Source organism: Bubalus kerabau, chromosome 3, assembly GCF_029407905.1.
Source record: "Bubalus kerabau isolate K-KA32 ecotype Philippines breed swamp buffalo chromosome 3, PCC_UOA_SB_1v2, whole genome shotgun sequence".
Lineage (NCBI taxonomy): Eukaryota > Metazoa > Chordata > Mammalia > Artiodactyla > Bovidae > Bubalus > Bubalus kerabau.
The window spans coordinates 78,873,406-78,889,394 of NC_073626.1; the positions used below are offsets into that span (position 1 = coordinate 78,873,406).

Below are 15,989 nucleotides of genomic sequence, written 5' to 3' on the forward strand. Positions count from 1 at the left end.
GTGCTGAAGAATTGATGCTTTTGAACTGTGGTGTTGGAGAAGACTCTTGAGAGTCCCTTGGACTGCAAGGAGATCCAGCCAGTCCATTCTGAAGATCAGCCCTGGGACTTCTTTGGAAGGAATGATGCTAAAGCTGAAACTGCAGTACTTTGGCCACCTCATGTGAAGAGTTGACTCATTGGAAAAGACTCTGATGCTGGGAGGGATTGGGGGCAGGAGGAGAAGGGGATGACAGAGGATGAGATGGCTGAATGGCATCACTGACTCCATGGACGTGAGTCTGAGTGAACTCCGGGAGTTGGTGATAGACAGGGAGGCTGGTGTGCTGCGATTCATGGTGTTGCAAAGAGACACGACTGAGTGACTGAACTGAACTGAACTGAACTGCGGGTAATTTAATGCCCAATGGTGTTTTAATCCCAGAAACAGCCTGAGCCTTTGATAGCTTATGGTGAACGATGTCTTATTCATGATCTCCAAGAAAGAAGATTTAGTTTTGCAACCAGGCTTGATCACTCAGAGCTTTTGTGTGTCAGAGTTTTATTAAAGTGAAGAAGGGACAGAGAAAGCTTCTGACATAGACATCAGAAGGGTGGAGAGTGCCCCGCTTGCTATCTTATCAAGGCCTTACTTTTACCAGACCCACTCCCACAACATATATCTTAAGATAACAAGATAAGTCAGAAGGTTCTTGTTGAGAAGGAGAGACATGTCCTTCTGCAATGCAAGATACATTGTTGTTATATAATCATTAGTACAGAGCTTACAGTAAAATATACCCTTGCGAAAAGATGAGTTGTTTTGTTGTGTAATTATTAGCTCTGGGCTTAAAGAAAGTTAGTCCTAAAGATTGTTGTCATAACAACTCAGTAGAAAATACTTTTTTTTTTAACTAACACAAAGCAGTGTAGAGAAAAATATTTGTCCCTTTCTCCTCCTTGAGAGTCCCAGGCCCTTTCTCCTCCTTGAGGGCCCCGGACTCCTTATCAACCTACCTAAGAATTAACTCTCTCACCTTCTTGGCCTTTGGAAATTTTTCAGACATTATAGTTACTGACTTAATTTGTTAATCATCAAAGAGTGATAATGAATGTACAGTTGAGTAAATGATGTCTGGTACTACTATTTTCCTATTATTAGCAAGGAACAATATGTTGATAAAATTCAAAAGTAACATGTGGTATATAATCCTATTACTCAAATACAGCTTTTTGATCCTGGAAAAGACTGTTTTCTAATGAATTATGTTTGATGAAATAGAGTCGTGTCTGGTTTAGGAATCTGGTTTTAAGAAGCCATAGTTAATGATTGTACCTTTCATAATTCAGTAACTAGGGTCATTTTTGTTTTCTTTAATCTTCATTTGTTTATTTTTAGCACCCAAGACATTTTGTATTGGTGTATAGCTGACGAACAATGCTGTGCTGGTTTCAGGTGAACAGTGAAGGGACTCAGACATACATGTGTATCCATTCTCCCCCAAACACCCTCCCGTCCAGGCTGGCACATAATATTGAGTAGAGTTCTCTGTGCTGTACAGTAGGTTTTTGTTGGTTATCCATTTTATATATAGCAGTGTGTATATGACCTTCCAAAGTCCTTAACTATCCCTTCCCCCTGGCAATAATGAGTTCATTTTCTAAGCCTGTGAGTCTCTGTTTTGTAAGTTCATTCATTAGTATCATTTCTTTTTTAGATTCCACATATAGGGGATGTCATATGATATTTCTCCATCTCTGTCTGGTTTATTTTCACTCGGTATGACACTGCCTAGGTCCATCTATGTTGCTGCAGATAGCCTCATTTCATTCTTTTTAATGGCTGAGTAATATTCCATTATATATCATATATATATGTATACACATACATACATAACACACACATGCTACATCTTCCTTTTCCACTCTTCTGTTGATGGACATTTAGTTTGTTTCCATATTTTGGCTATTATAAACAGTGTTGCAGTGAACATTGAGGTGTATGTTTCTTTTCAGGCCATGTTTCTCTCTGGATATATATGCCCAAGAGTGGGACTAATGGTAGCTCTGCTTTTAGTTTTTTAAGGAGCCTCCGTACTGTTCTCCATAGTGGCTGTACCAGTTTCATTCCCACCGACAGTGCAGCAGTGTTTCCTTGTCTCCACACCTCTCCATCATTTGTTGATTTTTTTGATGGTAGCCATTCTGACCAGAGTGAGATGATATCTAATTGTAGTTTTGATTTGCATTTCTCTAATAACTAGTGATGTTGAACACCTTGTGCTTATTGGCCATCTGTTATTTTTTTATTTATTTTATTTTATTTATGTATTTATTTATTTATTCAGGTCTTCTGGCCATTTTTTGAGTGAGTTATTTGTTTTGATGCTGTTAAGTGTCATAAGCTGTTTGTAAATTTTGGAGACTAATCCCTTATCAGTCACATCATTTCAAATATTTTCTCCAAATCTGTGGGTTTTTTTCCTTTTGCTTATTGTTTGAGGTCAAGTAGGTCCCGTTTGTTTGTTTTTGCTTTTATTTCCATTATTCTGGGAAATTGATTAAAAAAGATGTTGCTGTGAAATATGTCAGAGAGTGTTTTGCCTATGTTTTCTTCTAAGAGTTTTACAGTGTCTGGTGTAACATTTAGGTCTTTAATCCACTTTCAGCTTATTTTTGTGTACGGAGTTAAGGAATGATCTAACTTCTTTTTTTTTACATGTGGCTGTCCAGTGTTCCCAGCACCATTTGTTGAAGAGACTGTCTTTCAGTCATTATGTAGTCTTGCCTCCTTTGTCATAGATTAATTGACTGTTGGTACATGGGCTTATTTCTGAGTTTTCTGTCTTGTTTTGTTGATCTATATTTTTTCTTTTTGTGCCAGTACCATACTGTTTTGATGGCTGTAGCATTGTAGTATAGTCTGAGGTCGGGGAGCCTGATTCCTCCAACTCCGTTTTTCTTTCTCATGACTGCTTTGGCTATTTAGGGTCTTTGTGTCCCCGTGCACATTTTGAGGTTTTTTGGTCCTAATTCTGTGAAAAACGCCATTGGCAATTTGATAGGGACTGCATAGAATCTGTTGGAGAAGGCATTGGCACCCCACTCCAGTACTCTTGCCTGGAAAATCCCATGGATGGAGGGGCCTGGTGGGCTGCAGTTCATGGGGTCGCTAGGAGTCGGACATGACCGAGCGATTTCACTTTATTTTTTCACTTTCATGCATTGGAGAAGGAAATGGCAACCCACTCCAGTGTTCTTGCCTGGAGAATCCCAGGGACGGGGGAGCCTGGTGGGCTGCTGTCTGTGGGGTCGCGCAGGGTTGGACACGACTGAAGCAACTTAGCAGCAGCAGCAGCAGCATAGACTCTGTAGATTTCCTTGGGTAGTATAGTCATTTTGACACCATGAATATGGTATATCTTTCTATCTGTTTATGTCGTCTTTGATTACTTTCATCAGCATATTACAGTTTTCGGAGTATAGGTCTTTTATCTCCTTAGGTTTATTCCTAGGTATTTTATTTTGTTTGATGCAGTGGTAAATGGAATTGCTTCTTGAATTTCTCTTTCTGATCTTTAGTTGTTAGTGTATAGGAATGCAACAGACTAATGTGTATTAACCTTGTAACTTGCAACTTTACCAAATTCATTGATGAATTCTAGCAGTTTCCTGATAGCGTTTTGAGGCTTTTCCATGTATAGTATTGTGTCATCTGCAAACAATGACAGTTTAACAACTTCTTTCCAATTTGGATTCCATTTACTTCTTTTTCATGTCTGATTGCTGTAACTAGGACTTCCAAAACTATGTTGAATAAAAGTGGCGAGAGTAGATACCCTTGTCTTGTTGCTGATCTTAGAGGATTTGCTTTCAGCTTTTCTCCATTGAGTATGATGCTAGCTGTAGGTTTGTCATATATGACCTTTCTTATGTTGAGGTATGTACCCTCTTTGCCCACTTTCTGGAGAGTTTTTTATCATAAATGGGTGCTGAATTTTGTCAAAAGTCTTTTCTGCATCTATTGAGATGATCATATCGTTTTCATTCTTCACTTTGTTGATATGATGTATCACATTATAATTTGTGGATGCTGAAAAATCCTTGCTTCCCTGGGATGAATCCCACTTAATCACAGTGTATGATCTTTTTAACATATTGTTGGATATGGATTGCTAGTCTTTTGTTGAGGATTTTTGCATCTATGTTGATCAGTGATACGGGCTGTAATTTTTTTGCGGTATCTTTGTCTGATTTTGGTATCAGCATAAAGGTGGCCTCATAAAATAAGTTGGGAAGTTTTCCTTCCTCTGTGACTTTTTGGAACAGTTTCAGAAGGATAAGAGTTAACTCTTTTCTAAATGTTTAATAAAATTCGCCTGTGAAGCCATCAGGTCCTGGACTTGTATTTGTTGGGAGGTTTTTAATCATGGTTTCAATTTCATGCTTGTGATTGGTCTGTTCACATTTTCTGTTTCTTCCTGGTTCAGTCTAGTGAGACTGTATCTTTCTAAGAAATTGTCTGTTTCTTCCAGGTTGTCCATTTTATTGGCATACAGTTGTTCATAGTGGTCTCGTATGGTTCTTGGTATTTCTGTGGAGTCGGTTGTAACTTCTCCTTTTTCATTTCTAATTCTACTGATTTTAGTTCTCTTTTTTTCTTGATAAGTCTGGCTACAGGTTTATCCATCTTGTTTATCTTTGCAAAGAAGTTTTTAGTTTCATGGATCTTGGTGATTATTTTCTTTGTCTTTGTTTCATTTATGTCTGCTCTGATCTTTCTGATTTCCTTTTTTGTATTAACTTCAGGTTTTGTTTGTTCTTCTTTCTCTAGTTGCTTTAGGTGTAAGGTTAGGTTGTTTATTTGAGATTTTTGTTATATCTTGAGTTAAGATTGTATTGATATACACTTCCATCTGAGAAGTGCCTTTGCTACATCCCTTAAGTTTTGGACTGTTGTGCTTCCATTTGTCTCTAGGTGTTTTTTTTCTTCAGTGATCCAATGATTAGTAACATGTTGTTTAGCCGCCACATGTTTGTGTTTTAGAGTTTTTTTTATTCTAGTTTAACTCTAAACCCATACCCTTGTAATCAGAAAAAAATGCTTGATATGATATCTGTGTTCTTAAGTTTACCAGGCTTGCTTTTGTCGCCCAGCTTGTGGTGAGTCCTGGAGAATGTTCCATGTGCGCTTGAGGAAAATGTGTAGTCAACTGCTTTTGGATGGAATGCTCTATAAGTATTAATTATGTCTAAAATGTTGTTTAAGGCCTACATTTCCTTATTGGTTTTCTGTTTGGATGATATGTCCATTGATGACAGTGGGTATCACAGTGTTTTAATTATTGTGTGACTGTCTATTATTGTGTGACTGTCAACTTCTCCCTTTATGTTAGTATTTGCTTACGTATTGAGGTGCTCCTGTGTTGGGTGCATATATATTTATAATTGTTATATCTTCTTGGATTGAACCGTTGATCGTTATGTAGTGTACTTTGAATCTTAATAACAGTCTTTGTTTTAAAGTCTATTTTTTTCTGATATGAGTATTGCTACTCCAGTTTTCTTATGATTTCCATTTGTGAGAAATACTTGCTCCCATCCCCTTACTTTGAGTCTGTAAGTCTCCATAGGTATGAAGTGCGTATCCTGTAGACAACATGTACGTGTGTGCTGTGCTACATCGCTCAGTCATATCTGACTCTTTGTGACCCCATGGACTGTAGCCTGCCAGGCTCCTCTGTCCAGGGGATTCTCCAGGCAGAATACTGGAGTCGGTTGCCATTTCTTACTTCAGGGGATCTTCCCAACCCATGGATTGAACCCAGATCTCCTGTGTTGAGGCAAAAGCCCAAGACAGCATATATATGATCTTGTTCTTGTTATCTACCCACCCAGTCTGTCTTTTTGTTGGTGTATTTAATCCACTTACTTTTAAGGTAATTACTAATATGTGTGATCCTATTACCATTTTGTTACTTGTTTTCAGTCAGTTTAGTCGCTCAGTTGTGTCCAACTCTTTGTGACCCCATGGAATGCAGCACACCGGGCTTCCCTGTCCATCAACAGCTCCTGGAGCCTACTCAAACTCAGGTCCATCGCGTCAGTGATGCCATCCAACCATCTCATCCTATGTCATCCGCTTTTCCTCCTGCCCTCAATCTTTCCCAGCATCAGGATCTTTTCCAGTGAGTCGGTTCTTCACATCAGGTGGCCAGAGTATTTGTGTTTCACCTTCAGCATCAGTCCTTCCAATGAATAATCAGGACTGATTTTCTTTAGGATTGACTGGTTGGATCTCCTTGCCGGCCAAGGGACTCACGAGTCTTTTCCAGCACCACAGCTGAAAAGCATCAACTCTTTGGTGCTCAGCTTTCTTTGTGGTTCAATTCTCACATCCATAAATGACTACTGGAAAAACCATAGCTTTGACTAGACAGACCTTTGTTGGTAAATTAATGTCTCTGCTTTTTAACATGCTGTCTAGGTTGGTGATAGCTTTTCTTCCAAGGAGCAAGCGTCTTTTAATTTCATGGCTCCAGTCACCCTCCGCAGTGAATTGTTTTGGGTTTTTTTTTTAATAGATCTTATTGTTCTTTTGTGTTTCCTGCCTAGAGAAGTTCCTTTAGCATTTGTTGTATAACTGGTTTAGTGGTGCTGAATTCTCTTAACTTTTGCTTGTCTCAAAGGTTTTGATAGCTGCATCAAATCTGGATGGGAGTCTTGCTGGGTAGAGTATTCTTGGTTGTAGGTTCTTCCCTTTAATCACTTGGAATATATCATGCCATTCCTTTCTGGCAGTTTCTGTTCAGAAATCTGCCAATAATCTTATGGGTTTTTTCCTTGTATGTTATTTGTCTTTCTTTTCCTGGTTGCTTTTAATAATTTATCTTCGATTTTAATTTTGTCAGTTTGATTACCAAGTGTCTCAGCGTGTTCCTCTTTGGATTTATCCTGCTGGGGATGCTCTGTGCTTCTGGGACTTGGTTGACTATTTCCTTTCCAATGTTGGGGAAGTTTTCAGCTATTTTCTCTTCAAATATTTTCTGAGATCCTTTCTCCCTCCTCCTTTGGATACCTCTATAATGTGAATATTGGTGCATTTAATGTTGTCCCAGAGGTCTGTTAGGCTGTCTTAATTTCTTCTCATTGTTTTTATCTCTGTTCTGTTTTGCAGCATTGATTTCTTGCATTCTGTCTTCCAAGTCACGTATCAGCTCTTCTTCCTCAGTTATTGTGCTGTTGATTCTAGTGTATTGTTCATCTCTGTTTGTTTGTTTAGTTCTTTTCAGTTCAGGTCAGTTCAATCGCTCAGTCGTGTCCGACTCTGCGACCCCATGGACTGCAGCATGCCAGGCCTCCCTGTCCATTACCAACTCCCGGAGTTTACTCAAACTCATGTGCATTGAGTTGGTGATGCCATCCAGCCATCTCATCCTCTATTGTCCCCTTCTCCTGCCTTCAATCTTTCCCAGCATCAGGGTCTTTTCCAATGAGTCCGTTCTTTGCATCAGGTGGCCAAAGTATTGGAATTTCAGCTTCAGCATCAGTCCTTCCAATGAACACCCAGGACTGATTTTCTTTAGGATTGACTGGTTGGATCTCCTTGCAGTCCAGGGGACTCTCAAGAGTGTTCTCCAACACCATGGTTCAAAAGCGTCAATTCTTCAGCTCTTAGCTTTCTTTACAGTCCAACTCTCACATCCATACATGACTACTGGAAAAACCATAGCTTTGACTAGATGGACCTTTGTTGGCAAAGTAATGTCTCTGCTTTTTAATATTCTGTCTAGGTTGGTCATAACTTTTCTTCCAAGGAGCAAGCGTCTTTTAATTTTATGGCTGCAGTCACCATCTGCAGTGCTTTTGGAGCCCCCCAAAATAAAGTCTGTCACTGTTTCCATTTTTTCCCCATCTATTTCCCATGAAGTGATGGGACCAGATGCTATGATCTTAGTTTTCTGAATGTTGAGTTTTAAGCCAACTTTTTCACTCTCCTCTTTCACTTTCATCAAGAGGCTTTTTAGTTCCTCTTTACTTTCTGCCATAAGGGTGGTGTCATCTGCATATCTGAGATTATTGATATTTCTCCTGGCAATCTTGATTCCCGCTTGTGTTTCTTCCAGCCCAGCGTTTCTCATGATGTACTCTGCATATAAGTTAAATAAGCAGAGTGACAATATACAGCCTTGACGTACTCCTTTCCCTATTTGGAACCAGTCTGTTGTTCCATGTCCAGTTCTAACTGTTGCTTCCTGATCTGCGTACAGATTTCTTAAGAGGCAGGTCAGGTGGTCTGGTATTCCCATCTCTTTCAGAATTTTCCACAGTTTGTTGTGATCCACACAGTCTAATAATAAGTCTTTGGAATAGTCAATAAAATAGAAAAACATTTCTTGCATCTTCTAAATCTTTTTCTCCATTCTTTTTCCAAGATCCTGACTCATGTTCACTGTCATTGTTCTGAATTCTTTTTGGGGGAGGTTGCCTATCTGCACTTGATTTAGTTGTTTTTCTGGAAATTTATCTTGTCCCTTCATTTGGGACATAATCCTTCTTTTCATTTTGAGTAGCCCTCTGTGATTGTGGTATTAGTTCTGGAGGCTGATGGGATTGTAGTTCTTATTTCTTCTGTCTGCCCTCTGGTAGATGAGGATAAGAGGCTAGTGCAAGCTTCTAATGAGAGGGATTAGCTGTGGGGAAAATTGTGTCTTGTTCTGGTGCACAGGGTGAAGTGAAGTGAAGTGGCTCAGTCGTGTCTGACTCTTTGCGACCCCATGGACTGTAGCCTACCAGGCTCGTCTGTCCGTGGGATTTTCCAGGCAAGAGTACTGGAGTAGGTTGCCATTTACTTCTCCAGGAGATCTTCCTGACCCAGGAATCGAACCCAGGTCTCCTTCGTGGTAGGCAGAGGCTTTACCATCTGAGCCACCAGGGAAGTCCCACAGAGTAGAGCTCTCTAAAACTTTAATCCAGTTTTCTGCTGATGGGTGGGGCTGTGCTCCCTCCCTGTTAGTTTGCCTTGAGACCCAGTCCTGGAGTTTATAGGCTGCTAAAGTGATCTCCAAAAGGACTTATGCCAAGACACATCTCCCAGGACTGTTGCTGCCTGTACCCCTGTCCTCTTGGTAGGCCAGTGCTGACCCTTGTCTCTGCAGGAGACCCTCACACATTTACAGGTAGGTCAGGCACAGTCTCTGTAGGGGTCACTGTTCCTTTTCCCTGGGTCCTGGTGCACACAAGATTTTATTTGTGCCCTCTGAGAGTCTCTGTTTCCTCCAGTCCAATGGAAGCTGTGTAGTCAAATCTGTTGGCCTTCAAAGTCAGAATCCTTGGGGCTTCTCATCCCTTCACCAGATCTCCAGGCTGGCGAGCCTGATGTGGAGCCTACAAGCTTCACAACAGTGTTGAGAACTTCTTTGGTATTGTTCTCCACTTTGTGAGTTGCACACCCAGTGGGTATAGGATTTGGTTTTTATCATAATTATGCCCCTCCTACTGTTCCATTGTGGCTTCTTCATTTTCCTTGGATGTGGGGTATCTTCTTTTGGTGGGTTTCAGTGTCTTCATGTTGATGGTTCACCAGCCATTTGCGATTTTGGTGCTCTGGCAGCGGAAGATATGTGCATATCTTTTTACTACTCTGCCATCTCAAACAAGTCTTGGCTCATTTTGTTGATGGATGTACTTGCTGTTCCTTTAAGGTTGGCTGTTTTCTCAATTCTCTGTTTTTAGTTCTTTCCACTATAGGTAAAAAATGTGACACATGCCTTTGTTTTTTTACTTTACCTTTAGATTATCATATTATAAGCTATAAGCAACAGCTAGCTTATTGTAAAGAACTGTTATGGCCTCAGAAATAGACTTCTAGAGTTGTTAAATACAATACTTAAGACGCTTTTCAGGCCTGATACATTGTACTTATTTCAGTTCAAGCTATTTTGTAAAAAAAAATATATATATGAATTTCTTTATGGATGTTACTGTATTATAAGAGTTGTACCTGTTTACAGTATCATCAGCAACACATATGAACCAGTTTACTGGACCATCACTGCTCTAGTTTTATTATATTTTACAAGTATTAGATTTTTTAAGTGGAACTCCAGGTTGTTTTACTTGTATATGTTTAATTACCAAGAATATAAGCAGTTTGTCAATGTTTTTATCACATTTTCCCTTTGTAATATATTTTAAGGATTGTTCAAGTTTCTTAAAATTTACTGCAAAGAATGACATTTCGAATTGTTTGGTCATAAAATTTAGATCAGTGTGTCTTTTTAGGAGAGAGCAAAGTTAATTAGCTGAGGTCATATCTTTGATATTATGGACCCTTTATTTTAGCTTATTACTGCAAAAGTTTTCTGAAGGAGATCAGCCCTGGGATTTCTTTGGAAGGAATGATGCTAAAGCTGAAACTGCAGTACTTTGGCCACCTCATGCGAAGAGTTGACTCATTGGAAAAGACTCTGATGCTGGGAGGGATTGGGGGCAGGAGGAGAAGGGGACGACAGAGGATGAGATGGCTGGATGGCATCACTGACTCGATGGACGAGAGTCTGGGTGAACTCCAGGAGTTGGTGATGGACAGGGAGGCCTCGCGTGCTGCAATTCATGGGGTCGCCAAGAGTCGGACATGACTGAGCGACTGATCTGATGGTATTTATTGACTACAAGGATTGTGTAGTTCGTAAGTAAAAATTACTTGCATTTATGTGCATTGTCTCATTTAGTTTTTTACGTTAGGCAACAGCAGAGGGAAAAAATGATCAGGAGTTTTAAGTGGGTGTAAAATATTTCAATTTGTTCCCAAAACACTGACGTCTGAAATTTGAAGATTTGAAATAGAGATTTTTTTTAGATCAATATGCCATAGTATGATGGTCTCCTTGCTGGAATCAATTTTTAGTAGTTACCTACTCTTTACTTTTTGAATCCAAAATAAATATGTTAAGTATGTTGTTTTAAGTCCATTCGGTCATGTCCCACTCTTTGCAGCCCTGTGGGGTGTAGCCCACCAGCGTCTTCTGTCCATGGAATTCTCCAGGCAAGAATACTAGAAAGGGTAGTTATTCCTTTCTTGAGAGGATCTTCCCAACACAGGAATTGAACCCAGGTCTCCTGTATTGTAGGCAGATTCTTTACCATCTGAGTTTCTGACTATGTCCTGTGGCTTGTGATATCTTAGTTCCTTGACTAGGGATTGAACTTGGGCATTCAGTCCTCACCACCACACCACCAGGGAATTCCCAGATGTTGTTGTTTTAAATTTTCTATAAATGAGTTATCAACTAAAACATAGATACTTGAATGTATAGAATACTGTCAAAAATTTGATGTTTGAAGCATTTTAGTTATCATTATAGTTAACATGATTAATGAAAACCTCCACCCATACCCCATTGAACTTGTTTATAGCAAGAAAGTGATAAAGTTGATGCAAACTTTTCATTTATTAAGTTCTGAGCAGTTTTATTACGTATTTTAACTATTATTTAAGGATACCTTTCTAAATTTGTACAAGATATAAATAACTTTGACTCCAAGATGGCAGAGTAGAAGGATGTGCGCTCATCTTCTGCAAAAACTCCAAAATTACAACTTGCTGCTGAAAAACCATCAACAGGAGAATGTTGGATCCACCAAAAAAAGATACCCCACATCCAAGGACAAAGAAGAAGCCCCAGCAAGACCATAGCAAGGGTGAAATTGCATTTAGACTCAAACACCATACTGGCCTGAAACACTCAACACTCAGGGGGCTCAAACAAGCCTTATGTACACCAGGACCCAGAGATCCCGTAGAGACTGAGCCAGAACTGTGTTTGAGTGTCTCCTGCAGAGGTACAGGTCAGCAGTGGACTGCTGCAGGGGCAGGGGCTCTGGGTTCAGTACACCTGGGTATGGCATAAGCCCTCTTGGAGGAGGTGTGCCATTAACCCCACTGTAGAGCTACCAGAACTTACATGACTGGGGAAACAGACTCTTGGAGAGCACAAACAAAACCTTGTGTGCACCAGGATCCAGGAGAAAGGAGCAGTGACCCCACAAGAGATTGACCCAGACTTGCCCATGAGTGTCCAGGAGTCTCTGGTGGAGGCGTGAGTTGGCGGTGGCCTGGTGCAGGTTTGGGGGGCACTGAGTGCAGCAGTGCCTGTCATGGGACCTTTTGAAGGAGGTCACCATTATCTTCATTACCAGCACCATAGTTTGGGCTTAAGTCAAACAACAGGGGAGGGAACACAGCCCTGACCATCAACAGAAAAGTGGATTAAAGATTTATACAGCATGGCCCCTCCCATCAGAAGAAGACCCAGTTTCATCCCAGTCAGTCTCTCCCATCAGGAAGCTTCCATAAGCCTCTTATCCTTCTCCATCATAGGGCAGACAGAATGAAAAACCCAATCACAGACAACTAGCCAATCTGATCACATGGACCACAGCCTTGTCTAACTCAGTGAAACTATGAGCCATGCCATGTAGGGCCACGAAGACTAATGGGTCATGGTGGAGAGTTCTGACCAAATGTGGTCCACTGGAGAAGGGAATGGCAAACGACTTCAGTATTCTTGCCTTGAGAACCCCATGAACAGTATGAAAAGACAAAAAGATAGGATACTGAAAGATGAATTCTGCAGGTCGGCAGGTGCCCAGTATGCTACTGGAGATCAGTGGAGAAATAACTCCAGAAAGAAGGAAGGGATGGAGCCAAGGCAAGAAACAGTACCCAGCTGTGGATGTGACTGGTGATAGAAGCAAGGTCCTATCCTGTAAAGAGCAATATTGCATAGGCAGGTGGAATGTTAGGTCCATGAATCAAGGCATATTGGAAGTGGTCAAACAGGAGATGGCAAGAGTGAACATCGACATTTTAGGAATCATCGAACTAAAATGGCCTGGAATGGGGTGAATTTAACTCAGATGACCATTATATCTCCTATTGTGGGCAAGAATCCTTTAGAAGAAATGGCGTAGCCATCATAGTTAACAGGAGAGTCTGAAATGCAGTACTTGGATGCCATCTCATAAATGACAGAATGATCTTTATTTGTTACCAAGGCAAACCATTCAGTATCATAGTAATCCAATCTGTGCCCTGACCAAAAATGCTGGAGAAGCTGAAGTTGAACAGTTCTCTGAAAACCTACAAGACCTTCTGGAACTAACACTGAAAAAAGATGTCCTTTTCATTATAGGGGACTGGAATGCAAAAGTAGGAAGTCAAGAAACACCTGGAGTAACAGGCAAATTTGGCCTTGGTGTACAGAATGAAGCAGGGCAAAGGCTAACAGAGTTGTGCCAAGAGAACACACTGGTCATAGCAAACACCCTCATCAACAACACAGGAGAAGACTCTACACGTGGACATCACCAGATGATCAACACTGAAATCAGACTTATATATTCTTTGCAGCCAAAGATGGAGAACCTCTATACAGTCAGCAAAAACAAGACCGGGAGCTGACTGTGGCTCAGATCATGAACTCCTTATTGCCAGATTCAGACCTAAATTGAAGAAAGCAGGGAAAACGACTAGACCATTCAGGTATGACCTAAATCAAATCCCTAACGATTATACAGTGGAAGTGAGAAATAGATTTAAGGGACTAGATCTGATAGAGTGCCTGATGAACTATGGACAGAGGTTCATAACATTGTACAGGAGACAGGGAGTGAGACCATTCCCAAGAAAAAGAAATGGAAAAAAGCAAAATGGCTCTCTGAGGAGGCCTTACAAATAGTTGTGAAAAGAAGAGAAGCAAAAAGCAAAGGAGAAAAGGAAAGATATACCCATTTGAATGCCAAGTTCCAAAGGATAGCAAGGAGAGATTAGAAAGCCTTCCTCAGTGATCAGTGCAAAGAAATAAGAGGAAAACAAAAGAATGGGAAAGACTCAAGATCTCTTCAAGAAAGTTAGAGACACCAAGGGAACATTTCATGCAACCGCTACTGCTTCTGCTAAGTCCCTTTCATGCAAAGATGGGCTCAGTAAAGGACAGAAATGGTATGGACCTAACAGAAGCAGAAGATATTAAGAAGTGGTGGCAAGAATACACAGAAGAACTGTACAAAAAAGATCTTCATGACCCAGATAATCACAATGGTGTGATCACTCACCTAGAGCCAGACATCCTGGAATGCGAAGTTAAATGGGCCTTAGGAAGCATCACTACAAACAAAGCTAGTGGAGGTGATGGAATTCTAGTTGAGCTATTTCAAATTCTGAAAGATGATGCTGTGATGATGCTGCACTCAATATGCCAGCACATTTGGAAAACTCAGCAGTGGCCACAGGACTGGAAAAGGTCAGTTTTCATTCCAATCCCAAAGAAAGGCTACGCCAAAGAATGATCCAACTACTGCGCACTTGCACTCATCTCACACACTAGTATAGTAATGCTCAAAATTCTCCAAGCCAGGCTTCAACAATACATGAACCATGAACTTCCAGATGTTCAAGCTGGATTTAGAAAAGGCAGAGGAACCAGAGATCAAATTGCCAACATCTGTTGGATCATCAAAAATGCAAGAGGGTTCCAGAAAAACATCTATTTCTGCTTTTTTGACTATGCCAAAGCCTTTGACTGTGTCGGTCACAATAAACTGTGCAAAATCCTTCAAGAGATGGGAATACCAGACCACCTGACCTTACTCTTAAGAAATCTGTATGCAGGTCAAGAAGCAACAGTTAGAACTGGACATGGGACAACAGATTGGTTCCAAATAGGAAAAGGAGTACGTCAAGGCTGTATATTATCACCGTGTTTGCTTAACTTACATGCAGAGTACATCATGTAAAATGCTGGGCTGGATGAAACACAAGCTGGAATCAAGATTTCTGGGAGAAATATCAATAACCTCAAATAGGCAGATGACACCACCCTCATGGCAGAAATTGAAGAGAAACTAAAGAGCTTTGTGATGAAGATGAAAGAGGAGAGTGGGAAAGCTGGCTTAAAACTCAAAATTCAAAAAATGAAGACCATAGTATCCACTCTCATCACTTTATGGCAGACAGATGTGAAACAATGGAAACAGTGATAGACTATTTTGTTATGGTCCAAAAATCACTGCATTTGATGACTGCAGCCATGAAATTAAAAGACGCTTGCTCCTGGAAGAGAAGTTATGACCAACCTAGACAGCATATTGAAAAGCAGAGACATTACTTTATAGACAAAGGTCTATCTGGTCAAACCTATCTCCGTCGATATAGGAATTGGATCTTAAAGAAGGCTGAGCGTCTAAGAATTGATGCTTTTGAACTGTTGTGTTGGAGAAGACTCTTAAAAGTCCCTTGGACAGCACAGAAATCAAACCAGTCAATCCTAAAGGAAATCAGTCCTGAATATTCATTTGAAGGAATGATGCTGAAGCTGAAGCTCAATATTTTGGCTCCATGATGCAAAGAGCCGACTCATTAGAAACAACCCTGAAGCTGGGAAAGATTGAAGGCAGGAGGGGAGGACAGAGGATGAGATGGTTGGTGGCGTCGCTGACTCAATGGACATGAGTTTGAGCAATCTGGGAATTGTTGAAGGACAGAAAGCCTGGCGTGCTGCAGTCCATGGGGTTACAAAGAGTAGACACTGCTGAACAACAGTAACAAGCCACTTATCTCTAGGAAATTATAGTTCCTTGCATTTCTAAATACAATCTGTCACGTCATTTGTCTGTTCTATGCTATAGGGAGCTTATCCGTACATAGTATTGCATTCATCTTCAAAGTGCAAGTTAGATGGCTATTTCATTTTATGAATGAGGGAACAAGTTGAGAATTAGTTGGTGGTGGAACTGAGATATGAATTTAGTTATGTTTTGTTGACTGGTTTCTTGAATTTGAGGATTTTGTAATAGCATAACTGAGAATATTCATTTATTTATTCAACAAATACTTAATGAGAGTCTTCTACATGTTGGTCATTCTTTAATAGAGCTGTATATTTCAGAGAACAGATCTGTTCAGCTGCCCCCTTCCCACTGCTCTTCCTCTGGAGCTGTATTCTTGTG

The 15,989-nt window shown here is 40.4% G+C and overlaps 1 protein-coding gene across 5 annotated transcripts in view; it reads left to right on the plus strand.

Annotated features, from left to right (window-relative positions):
- The window catches only part of TLK1 (tousled like kinase 1), a 180,498-nt gene that overhangs the window by 34,848 nt on the left and 129,661 nt on the right, over positions 1–15,989 (plus strand). The window contains exon 1 of one of the 5 annotated variants that reach the window (XM_055572259.1): positions 9,003–9,157. The exons of the other annotated variants lie outside the window; for them this stretch is intronic. Coding sequence (XP_055428234.1) covers positions 9,055–9,157 — 103 coding nt within the window. The 5' untranslated portion in view covers positions 9,003–9,054. Of the gene's footprint in view, positions 1–9,002; positions 9,158–15,989 lie in introns of those variants that run through there. 5 annotated transcript variants of the gene reach the window in all.